The sequence below is a fragment of the Netta rufina genome (assembly GCF_964035555.1).
Source record: "Netta rufina genome assembly, chromosome: 21".
Lineage (NCBI taxonomy): Eukaryota > Metazoa > Chordata > Aves > Anseriformes > Anatidae > Netta > Netta rufina.
Window position 1 is genome coordinate 6,132,696 of NC_140145.1, and position 17,043 is coordinate 6,149,738.

The window sequence follows — 17,043 nt, forward strand, 5'->3', positions numbered from 1 at the left end:
AGGATGCCACTAAAGCATCTCCGGTGCTTCTGCTCAGGGCAGCGGAGTCAACAGCACCATCCCCAAGGATCCCCAGCAAGGACTGGGGGCAGCAGGGCTGAGGGCTCCCACCTCATGTCTGCAGCATTCCCTGCACCCAGCTCTTCCCCCAAAACATTGGGAATTGCACCCGAATTGTTTGCTGCTGGAAAAAAAATAATAAAAATCTCTGCTCAGCCAGCAGCTCGGTCATTCTTTCTCAGTGGCGCTGAGCACCTCAACAGTGCGGAAAATCCAAATTCCACCAAGCTGCTGTCCCACGTGGATTCTCGGATGGCTGATAAGGGACTGAGTCCATGCTGCACGCTGGCTGCCAGCACAGGAGGAAGCATCCCTGCATCCCTCCCTCCCCACCATATCCTGGGCTGCGTACATCCATCCAGCTGCAGGAGCTTTGTGTTTCCCAGCCCCGTGGTCCCTGGGGATGGTGGGGGTGCTGCACCTGGAGCTCCTGGGGAAGCATCCGCTCCATGGCCAGCGGGAGGGAAGGGCCATACAGGAAGGTTTGCTCTTGTACCAGCTCAGCCTGCCTGAAAAGACAATCTCAGCTCTGGCAGGGCAGTGTTTGAATAAAGATGAGCTCTTGGGCGAATCCTCCAGCACTAGATATTGTGCCATTTATCACAATAAATATGATGGGCTGCTGCTCACGTTGCCTTACCTAATAAATCCCCCCCAGCACCTCGTTCTGGGGGCCACTTGCTGTTCAGTTGGTTGGGGACCGGGGGAGATTCAACAACAAAAAGTACCAGCACATCGGGCCTGTCCTGATGATGGAGTGACTGCAGATTAGCTTCTAAATGAAGCGCACGCTTGTTGGGAGATACTTCCCGGATTTGCAGCAAGGCGTCGGGAAGCGAGAGGCTGAGGTCTGCCTGGGCTCCGAGCCAAAACGCCACCAGCTCCACTTCTGCACGGCCTCAAGCATGGGATAAAGGGGATAATTCACCTCCAAGGCCCTCGGGAGCAGAAAGAGGGGGCCATCCAGGGTCCCTGGGGGTGGCCACGTCCCCAGGGCTGCAGCCCCGATGAGGTGACTTGCTCCTGGAGGGTCTTCAAGCAGGGGCGGGTGGTGGGCTCCTAAGGAAGGCTCAGAGGCAGAGGTGGCATCTCCTCTCCTTGCACATCCCTCGGCACGTGTTTTCCCCACGGCTGGGGATTATTTCCATGCTGCCTTGGATGGCAGCTCCTTCTCTCCGGGCAGAGCGCGGGGATTTTCCCTGTGTCACCACATGCAGGGGTCAGGATGACAGCTCTCACCCACCAGCCTTCAGGGGTGGCACCTTCACTGCCATGTCCACCAGGTCCACAACATTTCCACTCCACGCAAGATCAACCCCCAGCGAGCCACACTGCCTGGGGAGAAGCATCCCTTCCCCGCTCCTCCCCGACGCTAAATTATTTACAGTAACAGATAGCAGATCCCACCATGTAAGCTTTGATTTATGTAACAGGTTTATAGCCCTGGCACCGTAATCATACTCCCCAATCTCAGCAGGGAAGCGAGAGCTCCCTCGGAAACGAATCCCTAGCACAAACACAGAATAACTCAGCAAGAAATTGCGCGGGGCTCCGGATGGCGAGCGAGCGGGGCTGGAGGGCTGCTCCATGCATTATTCATCCCCGCTCGCGTGCATGTGTCTGCTCCCCCCCAGGTCTGGGGACAGCGTGTAAATAGATTTACGAGTGGAAAGACAGCACATTAAACAGTTTAAGTGTCTTGGAGTCCATCCTGAAGTGTATTATTGCTCCAGTGTTTTATCACGCTGCGGAGGACCGGTCTCCATAAATTAGAGCCGGCACGGTAAATCGCACGGATAGGGGTTTTGTTCGAGAACTTGGGTAAACAGTCGGTGACACCGGCTGTCACCTGCCCGTGGGGCTGCTGGCTCCCAGGGGACCCCAGGAGAGAGCAGGTCCCAGCCTGGCCAGGGCTCTGCCCGTCACCCCCTGCCCCGCTGGGAGAAGGGGAGGTGTCTGGGGGGACGGATGGATGGATGGATGAGTATGGGGATAGAATCATGCAGGCGGGCGGAGAGATGGATACATACAGTGATAGAAAAATGTACAAGGATGAATGGGTACGGCGATGGAAAATGCACAGCCGTAGCTGGATTCGAGGACGGAGGCTGCCTCGTCAGCTGAGGGGAGCAGGGGGCTGTCGCCATGCTCTGCACTCACAGCCCAGCCCCTCTCCCACGCCGCCCATCTCGCTCCTCTCCCCATCCCTCCTGCTGTCCCCCATCGTCCCCGATCCCCTCCTTGGCCCCCTCCTGCCTCTCCAGGACCAGACCCCGGCCCCAACCCCACATCAGCCCGCACAGGAGATGAACATCGCCTGGTGGTGCAGGTGAAGCCGCTGATGGAAACGTGCAGCTTGCACTGCCAGGGGACAATATTTTACCTGTGGGCACTAAGTGCCACGATAACCCTTAGTTATTGCTGCTGTCTGCAGCACCAGAGCAACCCATGGCCTCCTGTGGTGACAAAGGGCCCCGTCCTTCACCCCATAGGGCCGGGGAGAGACACACGGGGACTGAAACCCCGGGAGAGGCTCAACGTGTGCTCCTTTGTGGGGTTATCCCTCACCGCCCGCACCCACCTTGATGATGTCTTCATTGTTGGACTTGCACTCCACCATGGCCGAGACGTCCACGATGATGCCGCTCAGCTCGATGGCGATGACCTTGACGGGGATGGCCACGGTGCGGCCCGTCAGGATGGCCGTGTTGATGATCTCCGTGTCCTGGGGACGGGGCGCAAAGGGGACCGTCCTGTAACAGGGCGGCTCGCTGTCCTGCACCAAACCCCAGGGCCAGATCCTGCCTGGTCCCCCTCTTACAGCAGTCCTGGGGAAGAGCTGGCTGGGATTTATGGGTGGATAAGTGCTGCAGGGGTGGGATTTGGGGCAGGTGGGCTGGTGGGAGAGCCAGGAGCACAGGGGAACACATCGCCACCCATCCCTGCCCACAGATCCCTCGGGGGACATCAAACCATCTCCAACACCAAACCAGAGGAGCTAAGTAAGAGGGCTGGAGGAACATCACACCCCACTCACCATGGCCAGGGGCACGATGGCTCGGATGTCCCTCTGGATGACCGTCAGCTCCGTCACGACCTTCTCCAGGTCGGGCGGGGGGTTGCGGCCCCGGTAGTCGATGTGCCACATGATGCGGCGCGTCACCGACTGGCTGGTGAAGTTCTCCATCTCGAAATCCAGCTGCATGACCTCGGAGGAGGTGTCCCCGTCCCTGGCGGGGGACAGGAGGTAGGATACAGTGAGCTGGGTGCCCCGGGGGACCGGCAATGGGTGGTCCCATCCAGCCATGCAGAGCATCTCCAGAGGGTCCCTTCGGGGGTGGTCACCACCACGGTGCTCAGCCCAAACACAGCCGGGGGGCTGCTCCGAGGGAAACCCACACAAACGGAAGAGAATTTGATTTTTTTTCTGCTTATTCCCTTTGGGAGAAAAGCTTCAACCAGCTCCCCTGGGTGCTATATCAACACTCTGTGCTGGACCTGACCAGCATCACTAACCACGGGACGGGAACATGGACGAGGGGACAGCAAATGGCCACAGGCTCTGTCCTCACCTCCTGGGCTCCATCATTCTGGAATCAGGGCTGCATTTACCACCATGGGCTGCTTCTGCATCCAAAGGTCAAACCCTGAGCATCCCACGAGGCAACACATGGGCTGCGCTGGGGTTTGGGCCAATCCCCCTGAAACAAAGCTCCCCAAGGGTCCCCAGAAACGGAGCCTCCCCAGGAGACACCGCAGGGCCCACACAGCCCTGCTCAGAGCTGGCAGAACCTCCCTGGAGCAGGGGGACGAAGGGGAGGAGGAAAGCCAAAACGGCCCCGCTGTCATCCTGCCATGCAGCAGGAAGGCTCCATCTATCCGAGGAGGCTGGACACAGGTTTCTCCCTCATAAATATACAAGGAGGGGAAGGGGCTCCTTGCTGCTGGGCGTCCCGGCACAGCCAGGCTGCCCAGATCTGGGGCACAACTCCAGGGGCAGCTGCTGGGGCGCAAAACAACCCAAATTGGCCAATATCACCCCAAAGTTCCAGGGTCCCCTCCGATCCTCGCCATCCCCGAGGCAAACCGCTCGTGCTCGCAGGGCCCGGAGTGCGCTGCGGCGTTGAGTCATTCATCATTTCCATTACGTTAATATTTGATCGAGTTGTTTGTCTAAAAGGTGATTGTAATCACTTTAAATTCATCTCCCGTCTCTAACCTTTCAAGGCTGATTTGAGTCGGCGGCAGAGGCAGGGAGGGGGCAGGGGAAGGGGAGGGGAACTGGGTGCCCCCCCCGCCAGCCTGAGTCTGGCTCCGGGGTGGCACCGGGGTGGGCACAGGGTGTCCGAGCAGGGGACAAGGCGGCTGGTGGCCATGGGGACGTGCCATGGTGGCTGTGGGGACACACCGATGTCAGCTGTGGGCTCCAACGTCCCTCTGCTCTGGTTGCTTTTGGCATTTTCCAGCATGGCTCGAGAGCATCAGCTCGCTCTAACCCAGCTCCAAGCTTTTGCCTCCCTGACCCCAAAGACACCAGGTGATGGAGATGTGACCTTAAGGACCAGAGGGGGCCGTGCCCGGGGAGAGCTCCCCTTCCTCCCCAGAGGGACTCTCAGCAGGGATCAGGACAACCAGCAAGGAGCTTCTGCCTCCCGTGGTGTCAAAACTTTTACAAAAATTAAAATACTTCCACCAAAACTGCAGGATCCACCATGGCTTCACAACTCAGCCTCAAAATCCCCTATAAGTACCCACCAGCTCCTGAAACAACCGGGTGCTTCCAGCTCAGACGGGGATGCAGCTGCAAAATCATCCCGATGACCTAGGAGCACATCACTTGACCCCCCCCCAGCATCCACGGGGCACCGCTGCCAACCAGGCGAAGACCAGCTCTGGACCAAAACCCACAGATTTCCCCAAATCACCCCTCGGGTGCTGCCCTGGGGCTGAGGGTGGATGTAAGGGTCCCTTACCTGGGCCCAGCGCCCTCCGCCCTGGCCACGTCGACGGTGGCGGTGGAGTGCTTGCCGCCCGTCAGCAGCTCCGAGCTCACCAGCCACTGCACGCTCCTCGACTTGGTGCTGAGCAGGTTGACGCCTTTCTTGGCCTTCACCCTGTGGGTAGCCACGCTCAGGGGCTGGATCCGACCCCCCCCCAGCTGCCCTGCTGGGGCTGCAGGGGGATTTTGCACCCCAAATTCCTCCCGGCTCTCGGAAACATCACCCGTGGTGGAGGCGTTGTGGTGGGGACGCGCCCACCCGAGCCCCTCTTTGCCGTGGGGTGCTGCCCCCACATCACCCCTCCGGCAGGAATTTGGGCTCCTGGCCCCAAGGTGAGGGACAGGAGAGCCTCAAGCACTGTGTCCCCTACGCCAGGGGCTCGTTGCTGTTCACTACCAACTCACACAGATGGGATTTAGGAACAGCTGCCCCGCGTGCCCCCCACGCTTCAATTTTCCTTCCAAGAAGTGCCAGCTCTGCCCTGCCACGGGGACAGTTTTAGATATAGGGATCATCAGCCAGCAGCCCTGTTAGCGGAGGGCTGAGCCTGTCCCCATCACACCCCCTTGTCCCTAAGGATGCCCCCAAGCACCTCCCCATCCTGGGGTGCTCAGCACCTCCTGCCCCAGCTCTGGGATAAGGGGGGCACAGGGAGAGCCCCTGCTGACCCCACAACCAGGTTGCATCTCATCCCCAAGGTGTCAGCGAGCAAATCCCACTGCTGCTGGCACAGCCCCTACCCCAGTGCAATGGGGAGCACCACACCACAGCAGCAATGCTGTGAAACCCCCATTGCAAATCCCCAAAACCCTTCAAAACCCCATAAGCACCCTCCCCATCCCCTTCCTCCACCCCACCCCAACCGAACCAACCCTCCCCTACAAAACGGCACCGCTTTTGGGGCCGATCCCGGGGTCGGGCCCCTACCTGAGGGTGAAATGCTCCACCGTGGAGTTGGCCATCAGGTAGAGGAGGATGCTCAGCACCTCGCCGGGCTTCAGCGGCTTGTCGGGCAGCCGGATGAAGACGTTGCCGTCCAGCCGGTGCTCCTGCATGGGCTGCGCGGGGGGCGCCTGCAGGAGGCTGACGCTGCCGATGCGCAGCAGCGGGTGCTGCGTGGGACCCTCGGTCCTGGCCCCCCCCGGCACCTCCCCGGCGAGGGGACGACGCCGATAAGGTGTCCCCAAGGCACTGGCCGGCCCCGTCGGGGGCGTGCAGGGTGTAGTAGAGCTCGGCTTGCTGGCTCTCTCCCGGCACCTCCACGCTCTCGGGGCTCTTCCTCCTGCCCAGGGGCACGGCGCCGGGGCCGAACCAGGCGCGGGGCAGCTCCGCCTGCACCAGGCAGGTGGCCAGGCTGCCCCGCAGCCGGCACGAGCTCTTGATCTCGCGGGCGTCGCGGAAAGCGTGGAGCCGCACGCAGGGCAGCCGGTCGGTCACGTCGAAGTCGTCCCAATCCCGGCCGGCCACGTAGAAGAGCACTTGGACCACGGGCTGGCTGGCCACCAGGCGGGGTTGGATGATGAAGGCGCGCACTTTCCAGTTGACCGTCAGCCGGTCGGGGACCTCCAGGGTGCTGGAGGGCTGCAGGTGCTCCTTGGGCAGCACCAGCCCCGTGCTGAAGGGTCCCAGGGTGACGTTGAGCACCGGCAGCTCCTTGGTCTGGAAGACGACGAAGGGCTCGGAGCGCTGCAGCGGGGCGCTGCCGTTGCCCGGGGGGCTGGCCCCCACCTCCTTGAGGAAGAAGGCCAGGCGGGTGTTGGACAGGCGGTAGCTCACCGGCAGCATCACGGCGCCGGGGGGCTCGGCGGGCTCAAGGCTGGGGGCTGGACCCTTGGCGTGGGCTGCGAAGAGGATGGAGAGATGGGGTTAGTGCACGGCATCGCCCCCCAGAGCCCCCATGGCGAGGACAAGGCGGTGCTGCAGCCCCCAGGCATCTCGCAAGGGGGGTGAGGCTGGGTTTTTTTCCTGCTGAGCACCCCACAGCACCTCGGGGGTCGCTGTGATTAATGGTGGGGGGGCTCCAGCCTCCCTCGGCATGGGATGGGGTGTCCGGCAAGCAGGGACACGTGCTATGAACTCACCCCCCAAACCAGCCCCAAACTTTTCCCCCAAAGCAGCCCCAGCTCCCAGCAAAGCCCCCAGGTGCATGGCACAACAGGCGCTGAGCTCCTCCAGCATTAACCAAGCAGCAGGTCCAGCTGGTGAGCCCCAATTGTACCAGCCATGGACACGGCCCAGTACAACGTGACAACGACGCTGGTAGCTTGTGGGGGACCAGGAGGGAGCCGAGAAGGTCACACCACGTGGGGACACGCCTGGCCCACTGCCACCAACCCTCCCAAGTGACCTGGGGCAAATTGGCCCCGGTGCCCCGCTCGTTGGGCTGGGTGGAAGCAGGAGCAGAATCTCCCAGCTGAACCCATCCCCAGCACACCCGGCCTCTCCTGCAGGAGCCTGGAAGACATCTCAAGGTCTTCAGATCCGCTGCTGCCAGCAATTCCCAGGACACCCGGGCCCCCCCTCACATCTCCCCGCCACGCAGCCCGGCGCTGATTGCAGCCGCTCCCCAGCGGCCCCAGCAGCCGCCAGCACCCAAATTACGGGCGGCGAGAGGCTCTGATGTGACGGAGAGAGGCACCGATGTGACGGCTCAGCCCCTGCCACGGCACCTGCCTGGGTGCTTCCGATGGGGGAGAGAAGCGTGCCGGGGGGGCTGCCCCAAAACTCTCACCCTTTCCTTTTATTTTATGCTTCCAGATGGATGAGAGCAGGGTTTTCTCCAGCTGGAGCATTGCTGTGGCCAGACCCATGAAGACACAGGCTTGGGACAGAGTCGAGACCCCGTAACCCACCCAGGACCTCACTGCAGTAGAGTTTTGGGGCGTAAAAGGCTTAGGAAAGTTCCTAAAAGGAGCTTTAGTGCTCGATACGGGTACCGATGGCATCCACAGCTGCACCACCCGGGATGCGGCTTGTCCCCTGGGCCAGGCAGGTGCTGGGGACCCGGTGGCACTGCCGGTGAGGCCACTGCCCTGGTTGTGGCATGGTCCTGGGCCACACAACCAGGGATGCTCCTGCCATTCCTGGTGTTTTCCCAGGAGTTTCAACAAGAGGGATTTTTTTTTTCCAAGGCATGAGATTATTTGCTGGAAAGCGGAGTTGAGAAACAATCCCCAGGTCAGAGCTACGTTGGATGAAATACCCATGAGAGCAAATGAGGCACTGGAAGCCAGGGAAAAAAAAGCTCAAGTTAAACACTGAATCACTGAAAGAGTGCAAATTTTGTCCGTTGTCATTTTTGTTCCTTAAAAAAATCCGGTGTTTGGGGAAGGTTTAGATCATTTCGCAGAGGAATCCACCCAAAGACCTGCTCCTGGCAGCACCGAGGGGCACCATCAGGCGATGCTGAGTGCACTGCAGGGGGACAGTTGGGGTGGCACCGAGCCCTGGCATCACACACAGAGCCCAGCACCACGCTCTGACCCCAGCCCCATGCCATGGGGTGGCAGCAGAGAAGGATTTGGGGCAGCAGAAAGGAGAACTGATGGAGAGAAGGGTGGCAGGAAGGAAAACCCTACAGCTCAGGACACCCTGGGCTGTGCCCAGCCCTCTGCCCTGGTCTCCAGCAGCCCCCCTGGGGGGGCAGCAGCTCCGGCACCCCCACCTCCAGCTGGGTTTGGGGGGACACAAGGGTTAAGCCCCGGCTGCCGGCTCTGCCCCGCACCGGTTAACGGGATTTGCTGCGCCTGACCCGCATTGCCGGGTTTATTAGGCTGGCGCAGAGAGGACCATATGGTCCTTCCACCCTCACGGCTCAGCACCACGAGCAAAAAGCAGATTTCTGCACCCAACCAGCCTGGGGGCTGCCCAGACTCCCCCCGCCTCTTGGCTAAAATCCCCCCCTGCGCAGCGCCACAGCAGGATGGGACCCGCACTCTCCCTCTCCAGGGTGGGCTGCGACCCACAGGGGGGAGAAAGGGGGCAGAGAGGGAGGTGGGAACATGCAGTGACCCCCCCGGCAGCCACATCTGCCCGGCCAGATGTGCCCCACGTCACCAGATGGACCCGGGGATGGCCACGAGGGCACGTGGGGACAGCGGTGTGGGACGTGGCAGCCCCCACCCCACCGCCCTACAGTCAAGAGACCCCCCCCCAGCCGAGGGGGTTGATGCTTCTGGGGGTCTCTGGCAGTGAAATAATCCCATCCCCAAGGGGCATCCCCTGCTCTGTCCTCCCTGCTTGGGGTCAGACAGACAGACCCGCCATGGTTATGGTTAGTGGGGGTTGCTGGCTTGCTTGCCTTCATTCTTACCCCAAATCCCCAGCAAATGGGGCTCATGGGGAGTGTTCCTCAAACCCAGCTCCATCCCCACTGCCCTGAGGCTGAAGAGCCTCCTCCTCCTCCTCCTCCTCTCACCCAGCACCGATACCCAGCGCTGAGCTCCGGCTTAGCCCCAGCCCCAGCTGTCTGCCATAGGGATCGCTTTAGGCACGCTCCGGGGGGGATCCTGATCCCGGCTTATCCCCCGGGCTGCAGCAGGGGGCTCCCAGCACGTATATCCCCACTTAGCAGGGGAAAAACAGAGAGAAAAACACGGGAAAATAAGACTGGGGGAGGGAGGTGGGGGCTGTGCCCCAGCCTGGTCCCCCCACAGCCCAGCTCCCCCGCTCGGGGCAGGCTGCAGGGGTTGTCCCGATGCAAGGAATGGGGCTGACACCACACTAAAAGCCCTCCTCAACCCCTTGCAGAGGGCTTCATGCTGCCTGGAAGCTCTGCTGGTGCTTCTCTGGAGGAGTTCCGGCACTCCCTGGTGACCCTCGGGGACAAAAAGGCTCCAGGGTTTAAGCAGTGGTCAAAGAGCTGTGGGATGGGCCCTGAGACCCCAAAAAGGGCAGCTCCCAGGGCACAGCCTTCATCTCCAGCACCCCACCGAGCCTCCCGGGGTGCTCCCACCATGAAGGCACCCACAGATGTCCCAGCTGTGACTTCGTTTCAAGGCAGCGTGAAACCACCCCGCTGCCCCCAAGCATCCCAGTTAAAGATTTGGAGCCCCAAAACTTACAGCATGAGCACCCCCGGGTCAATACTTCACCCCCACGGCCATTAGGGTCAACTGCAAAGTGGGGACACAAGCACCACACACCGGGGCTGCCCCACATCTGGGTGTCCCAGGATTGGGATGTTCCAGCTAAAGGGGGACCTGGGCAGGAGCCAGGCTCACGCCCACCTCCCCATGTCCAAATCCACCCCCAGGCACTGACCCTCACCACCTTATACCTCCATCCAATTTGTGTCTGACCCCCAAACAGCATAAAACCCAATAAAAAAGGGGAATGGAGGTCTCCACCTCCACCCAAGACTCAAACCTTCAGCCCCGGTGGTGCCAAACCCCGGGCGCAGCCCCGGCACGGGGAGCTTTGGGCATGGCAGGGGGAGCCCCCCCCGGTGCTCTGTGCCTCGATGCAGCCTGGGGAACCCCCCCGCAGCACAACCCGAGCCGAATCGGGAAACCCGGCCCTCGTGGGAAGCCTGGAAACGCTTCCCATCAGCCGGAGCCTTGGAAATTGTTTTCGGCGACATGAAAGACAACAAGCTCCCCGCGCCCGCCGACGCGGTGCGAGCCTCCATCTCCAGCCCTGGCTAATTGGAACTCAATTAAGTGAATAATTGTTACAAATGTACCGGCACCTCCCCCCGGCTCACGGCGGTGAGACGGCCGAGGGGATGCTGTGACGGGGGGGCTGTGAAGCTCCTGGGCCACCCGCAGCCCCCAGCGCTGCCCCACGGAGGCGGTGGGGCCGGGAGGCACCGTGGCGAGAGAGACCCCAGTGCTCGTCCTGGGAGGTTGGTGGGGTTAGGGCTTCCCAAAAGCAGCCTGGGGTCGGAATCAGGTGGGTGGAGGTTGGGAAAAGAGGGTCGAGTCTCACTAGGGGCAGTATTGCTGCTCAGGGTGGATTCTCTGCTGTCTAATACAGGGTTGTGCTGATGGCTCTCCCTTCCTTCAGGTCCCAGAGGAAAAGGAGAGGGATGTCTGTGTCTGGGGGCATCCGTAGAAATCCTCCTCCCAGATCTCACCTGGGGACACCTCTTCCAACCACCAGCCCCCAACGAGAGCATGGTGGTGGCTGCTGGGGTGCAGCAGCCCCCTGGGCAACAGCAGCACCCCTGGGTGACAGCCCAGCACCCCCTGTGGAGAAGCAACCCCCCAAAAAATGCTGGAAAAACACACGCCGGGCACCCCAGGCTGCAGTGCTGAGCCCTGCATTTCCCCCAGGAAATTATTAAAAGGGAAGGGAGGGGGGAGAAGAAACCTAAAGGAATAAATAAATACGGGCTAAATGGGATGTGCCGCGCTCAGGCGCAGCCTGCCATAAATTCCCAGAGCAGGCGAGGCTTTTACGTGGCAGCTACTTTAGAGCAATTTCCACAAATCACGTCAGGGGACAGGCCAGGGGCCGGGGAGGAGAGGGCCTTTGCGGAGGAGGAAGAAAAATGAAGAAATGAATTAAAAGGTGAGGGAAAAAAAAAAAAAAAAAAAAGAAAAAAAAAAAGGAAAAATAAAAAGGACGAGGAATTGCCCGAGCATGAATGTCCACGGGAACACCCCCAGGGCTCCAAAACGCAGCACAGCGGGGGGGTGCCATGGATAAACCCAGCAGCTGCTGAGCCCGGGATTGAGACAGCATCGGTGAGACAGCATCGGTGTGGGGTGGCAGTGAGCCCCCTAAAGCCACCTGTCCTGCTCACAGCCCCTGTCCCATCTCTGTCCCCCCCGTTGTGCCAAGGGACACGTTTTGGGCTAATGCAGCACCGATTCATTCTCCTCTGTGCAGGGCAGTGCTGAGCCGGAGCAGGATGCAGCAAGAGGCACAAAACAAGCCATGAAGGAACCAGGATGGGGTCCAGCATTGACACAAAACACCCCGAGAGCAGAGGGAAAGCCCCAAAAGCAGAACAACTTTTGTCAGCCCCGCAAGGCAGCACGACAGCACAACCTGCCCCCGTAACCCTTGCAGGGCTGGAACACAAAGCACCCGAGACCCCGGGCTTTCAGCAGAGCTATTGAAAAATCCAGGACGGCAAATATTGCACAAGCAAGGGGAAAATGCTGGCCAGCAGGAGACGGAAGGAGACCAGGGAGGAAAAGAGAAGTGCCTTGATGGCAGCATCCTCCCGGGGAGGAGACGGCAGCGAGCCGTGGGCTTCTGACCCGGCGCTGCGGGGAGGGACGGGGCTGGGAGCAGCAACCAGTAGCTGGGGAAAGGCAGGGACCGGGCACGGTGAGAGCAGCAGCACAAACCCGACACCTTTTGGGGAAAAAGCCCAGTCACTCAATCCCAAAACCCCGTGTTTTTGCCTTCCTCTGGCAGCAGGCAACCTGGGCTGCCATCAGCTTTAGCTGGAGGACCCCATTTCTCCCAGTCTGAAGGCAAAACGTGAGCTCGGAGCAGCTCTGAGGACCCCGTTTCTCCCAAATTGAGGGAAAACCCTGAGCTCAGAGCACCTCTACCGACGGCGACGAGCACCAGGACCTGCCCCGTTACGCACCAGTCCCCTCACTGCCATCCTACAACCTCCCCGCGAGCAAAACCCACCCCAAAGGCAGCGCGGCCCCGGCGCCACAGAGCCCCCTCCTCCCTCCCGGGGGGGCAGCTCGTTAGCAGAGCCCTGTATTTAATAATAAAAGACGCTGATTAGATTAGCCAGAGTGACCTTTTCCAGATGGATGGGATGCTCGCTCGGCGACGAGCGCCGCACGGGAGAGGAACGCACCGATTCCTCCAGCCACCCCTTTGGGGCTGCTCTGGTGATGCAAAGAGCCAAAAATTGGGTAACGCCATGCAAGAACCCCTTCCTTTGCCCTTTAAATCCCTGCTTTTTCCAGGATTTTTTTTTTCCTGCCTCCTCCCTACCGCCAGAAGCCATGGGATGGATGGGGACAGGCAGGTGGCTGCGCCCGCACAACATCCGAGGATGCTCCACTGGGGCTGGGTTGTTTTTTTCCTTTCCTTCCCTTATTTTTTTTTTTTTTTTTTTTAGGAAACAGGTTTAGAAAGGAGGGACCACAGCAGCTGGCCACGGTGGGGTGAATTAAGTAGCATCTCTGTGCAACGTACTGCTGTGGGGTTGCGTCTACCCGGTGCCCTGCCTCAGTTTCCCTGGGTGGTGCAGCAGGGGGAGCTTGGTCCCAAAATTTTGGGGCGATTCATGTGCCAGCTCCTGCTCATCCTGCACACACAGGCAAGCACAGCCCCAGCTGAGGGTTTCGAGGCACCTCTCCGAGCACCCAGGGACAAACCTGAAAAGGAGCAACTTGTTGCTGGGCTGCCGAACCAGCTGGCAGCAACCCCACCCCTAATGGGGTCTAAACCCCATTAGGAACCCGAGGGGAAAAAAAGGCAGCAGGGAAGAGCCGGGGTCACCTAAGGGCACCCTGGAGCTGGAAGACAGAATTTTGGCTCCGAGGTGCCCTCGTGTGACCCCTTCCTGCCTGGTTCAGCCCGGCTCGGGGGCCACGTCCTGCCCTGTGCCCCACCAGGAGGGTGAGGTGCTGCCGGCCCCCATCTGCTTGGGGCTGGTGCTGAGGGTGCTGAGCCCCTGAGACCCAGCCTTGTGCCCGGGACCCGGTAAATGAGCAAACGCCGGGTGCGTTTTCCCCATTCCGGCAGCGAGTTATGGCACATCTCCACCTGCTGGCCTGAAAAATCCCCAAGGCAGGGGATGCTCGGAGCCGAAATGGGGCCGGGAGGTGATCCGCACCCCGCTGGGGTTGGGGTGCACTGGCTGGAGCTCTCCTGGTCATCCTACATCCCCAGCCCTACACACGGGGCTCGGTCCCACTGGGAATTAAGGGGGGGAGATGTAGGGAGAGGGATATGGTCCCAGCCCCACCCCTGGTGGCCCCAGTGACAGCAGCACCGTGTGGGGACCCCTTCGCTCCGGTTAGTGCCCCTCCACGGCACGGCTGTGGGGTCCCCCTTTATTTTTATCCCACACTCCTCAGGAGAGCAAACAAGCGGCATTACGCCAGCTGGAAAGCCAGGCCTGCCTTGCACGGGGACACCAAATAACCCCACATCTCCACCTCCACGGGAGGGGAAACTGAGGCAGGCAGCGGGGCCGAGCCTCAGCGAGCAGCAGGGAGAGGACACAGGGGCTGACCCCAAACCCACCCAAACAAGCCAACAGGTGAACCCCCACTGTACCACATCCCAAAAGGGCTCTTCCAGCTCTGCAGCTCCGCCGTGCCCAGCACCCGAGCTCCGTCCCTCCGGAAAACCCTCGCACAGCCCCGGGGCCACCCCAGCCCGGGGTGCAGGGATGCCAAAATCCCCTCTCTGCCAGCAGCTGGTGCGGGGCCGCAGCCAAGTGGGGGCTCCCGGGGGGCTCCCGGAGCTGCAGAGAAGCACAAAGTGGGGTGAAGCTGCCGCCGAGGGTCGATATTAAAAAGAAAAAGAAAGAAATTAAAAAGGAAACGGGGAAAAAAAGCATCCTCGGGTGGCAGAAAAGGGCGACGCGTAGCCAGGGGCTGAGCCCAGCAGGCAGCCGGAGCGATTCCTAAGGAAGGCCGAGGAAATTTGGAGCTTTTGGCCGCTTTTTGTGGCTCCCTCCAAGACCTTCAGCTGTCCAGAAAAGTCCAAAGGGGCTGGCGAGGACAGCTCACATCCCAAAATGATCCCCAAACCCATGGCAGGTGCCTTGCAAGGGTCCCGGTGGCCCCTGGGGCCACCCTCACCCACCGGTGCATGGGGGGGGGGGGGGTCTGATTTTGGGGTGCTGGGGCTGGGAAATCCGCCCCATCCCTTAACGGGCTGGGTGAGGCCGGGTGGGCAGGAGGAATGGAGAGTGGGGAGGGGGTTCTGGGGGTCCCATAAAGCCAGCCCCATTGGCAGCAGCCCCGTGCCAGCCCCAGCACTCCCTGCCACCAGCCTGGCTCCAGCCCCCCCACCACAGCACCAGGCACCCCCCCTCCTGCTGGGGACCCCCCAACCCATCGCATCCCCCAGCCCAGGGGCTCAAACCCTGTCCTGCCATAAACCCAAAGCCTGACCCACCCCGCTGCCTGCTCCTAGCTGGGGGGGGGCTCCAAATAAACCCCCCCAGGAGGGGCTGGGGAAGCAGGGGCCACATCCAGCCCCATGCCCCAAAACCCTGGCGAAGCCAGGAGATTTCCCCCGATGTCTCCGAGCGTTTATCCCCCAGCGGGGCTGGCAGACACCTGCCGTGGTTCCCCCCCCCCACGGGGAAACGCCGAGCCAGCCGCCCGCAGCTCCTAAAGGCAAATTCAAGGCAGGGAAGGAAGGAGGAAAGGAGGACGAGCACGTTTCCCCCGCCGGCTGCCAACCCCATTACCTGTTGGTCCCGAAAAAGCCAGTGCCCGGGGAAGCACCGTGGGTCTGCACCCGCTCCTGGGGTCCCTTTGGGGGGGGGACACAGGGGGGTCCCAGCACCCCCAGCCCCTGGGTAAAGTTGCGGTGCCCAGCGAGGCAGCGCCGTGCTGCGGGTGCTGCACCGGGAGCATCGCTGCTCCTGCTGCTCTGGGGGGAGCTGGGGGGGTGTCAGGGGAAAAATAAACCCTGGCTGCCCCCTGCAGCACTCTCAGCACCCCACCTCTTTATATATAATGTATTTTTTTTTAATTATTATCATTTTTCTGCTGTGGGTAAACAGCTCCCCAAGCTCCTCCGAGAGCCTCGGGGGGCTGCAGATGCTCAGGAGCCCTGCCCAAGCCCCCCCCCCCCCCAGTGCTTCATCCATGAGCTGCTGGGACGTGGTCCTGAGACCCCCCCCCCCGGCTCTGGCGGCACAGCCCCAACCCCTGGGGGCACCCCAAAACCCCCAGCTGGACGAGGGGTACACACGGCACCCCCAGACACCAGCAGCCCCCCACTTTCTGCGTAACCACCGGGGAAAGGCGCTGCGGAAGGTGCATTGGCAGGGGTCCCTTTTACCCCAAAAAAGCCCCCCCCCTCAAAAAAAAAAAAAGCCCCCTGCAGCAGGTGCCACCATCCCCAGGGCTGGGATGTCGCGGGCAGGGTGACAGCAGCGATTGAAATGCAACTCAGGGAAAGTGAGCGCAGGCAGCGGGGCCCCCCCTGCCCAGGCCTCAGGCAGGGAGGGGGCAGCAGCACCGGCTGGGACCCCCCCGACCCCAAATCCTTATTTTTTTTAGGGTGGGGAAAGGGGTGAGGAAGAAGCAGGGGGAGAGGCTGTGCCCCCATCGCCGCACCCCAACCCAAAGAGATGCCCACGAGGAGGAGAAAGCGTTGGGGAGGCCAGGGCAGGGGGGGCTTTGGGGAAAAAGGGGGGGGCTTTGGGGATAAAAGGGGGGGGCGACCCCCTTCTCCCCAGCCGAGCAGACAGCCCGGTGAAGCTGTCGTTTGATTAAAGCAGGAAAAAAACTCCGATCTTCACCCATTTCATCTTGGGGAGGGGGGCGCAGAGGGAGAGGGGAGGCAGCGGCTGCGGGGGGGTTTTAAGGCAGAGAGAGGCAGGGGCTGGGGGAGCCCCCCCAGGGACACAAAGCCAAGCACCCCCCGCAGGTTCCCGTCCCGTGTGTCCCCCCCCCACGGCACTTACCGGGGAGCAGCAGGCAGCAGAGCAGGGCGGCCAGCCCCGGGGGCATCTTCTTTGGGGACCCCATAGCGAGATGTAGATTGTGGGGGGGGGGGTGGGAAGGGGGGGGCAGCGGCAGGAGCAGCCAGGCCCCGAGCCCACCCCACCCCCCCGTGGCAGAAAATTTTAAAATAAAATAAAAATCCAAGCCAGGCACCAAAAAAAAAAATAATATAGAGATACCCGCAGAAATCCCCTAAATCCAACCACGTGCGAGCCGGCGGCAGCAGCCAACGGGGGAATTTGGGGAGGGGGGGGACACCAGGTTGGGGTTAGGGGGCTCGGTGCCCCCCCAGCTCACAGGGCACAGCACCCCAGCCCCGGCCCCGCACCCCAATCCTGCCGCAACCCCCCCGGTGCCTGCAG

At 61.4% G+C, this 17,043-nt stretch overlaps 1 protein-coding gene across 1 annotated transcript in view; it reads right to left on the bottom strand.

Moving 5' to 3' along the window:
* TMEM132E (transmembrane protein 132E) overlaps positions 1-16,705 on the bottom strand; it is a gene marked incomplete at both ends in the record, with an annotated part of 20,334 nt that extends 3,629 nt beyond the window's left edge. Inside the window, 6 exon segments of the mRNA XM_084299530.1 lie at positions 2,642-2,785; positions 3,098-3,290; positions 5,034-5,174; positions 5,988-6,208; positions 6,210-6,901; positions 16,642-16,705. Of these exon segments, the coding sequence (XP_084155656.1) occupies positions 2,642-2,785; positions 3,098-3,290; positions 5,034-5,174; positions 5,988-6,208; positions 6,210-6,901; positions 16,642-16,705 (1,455 nt within the window).
* Between the last annotated feature and the right edge of the window lie 338 nt (positions 16,706-17,043).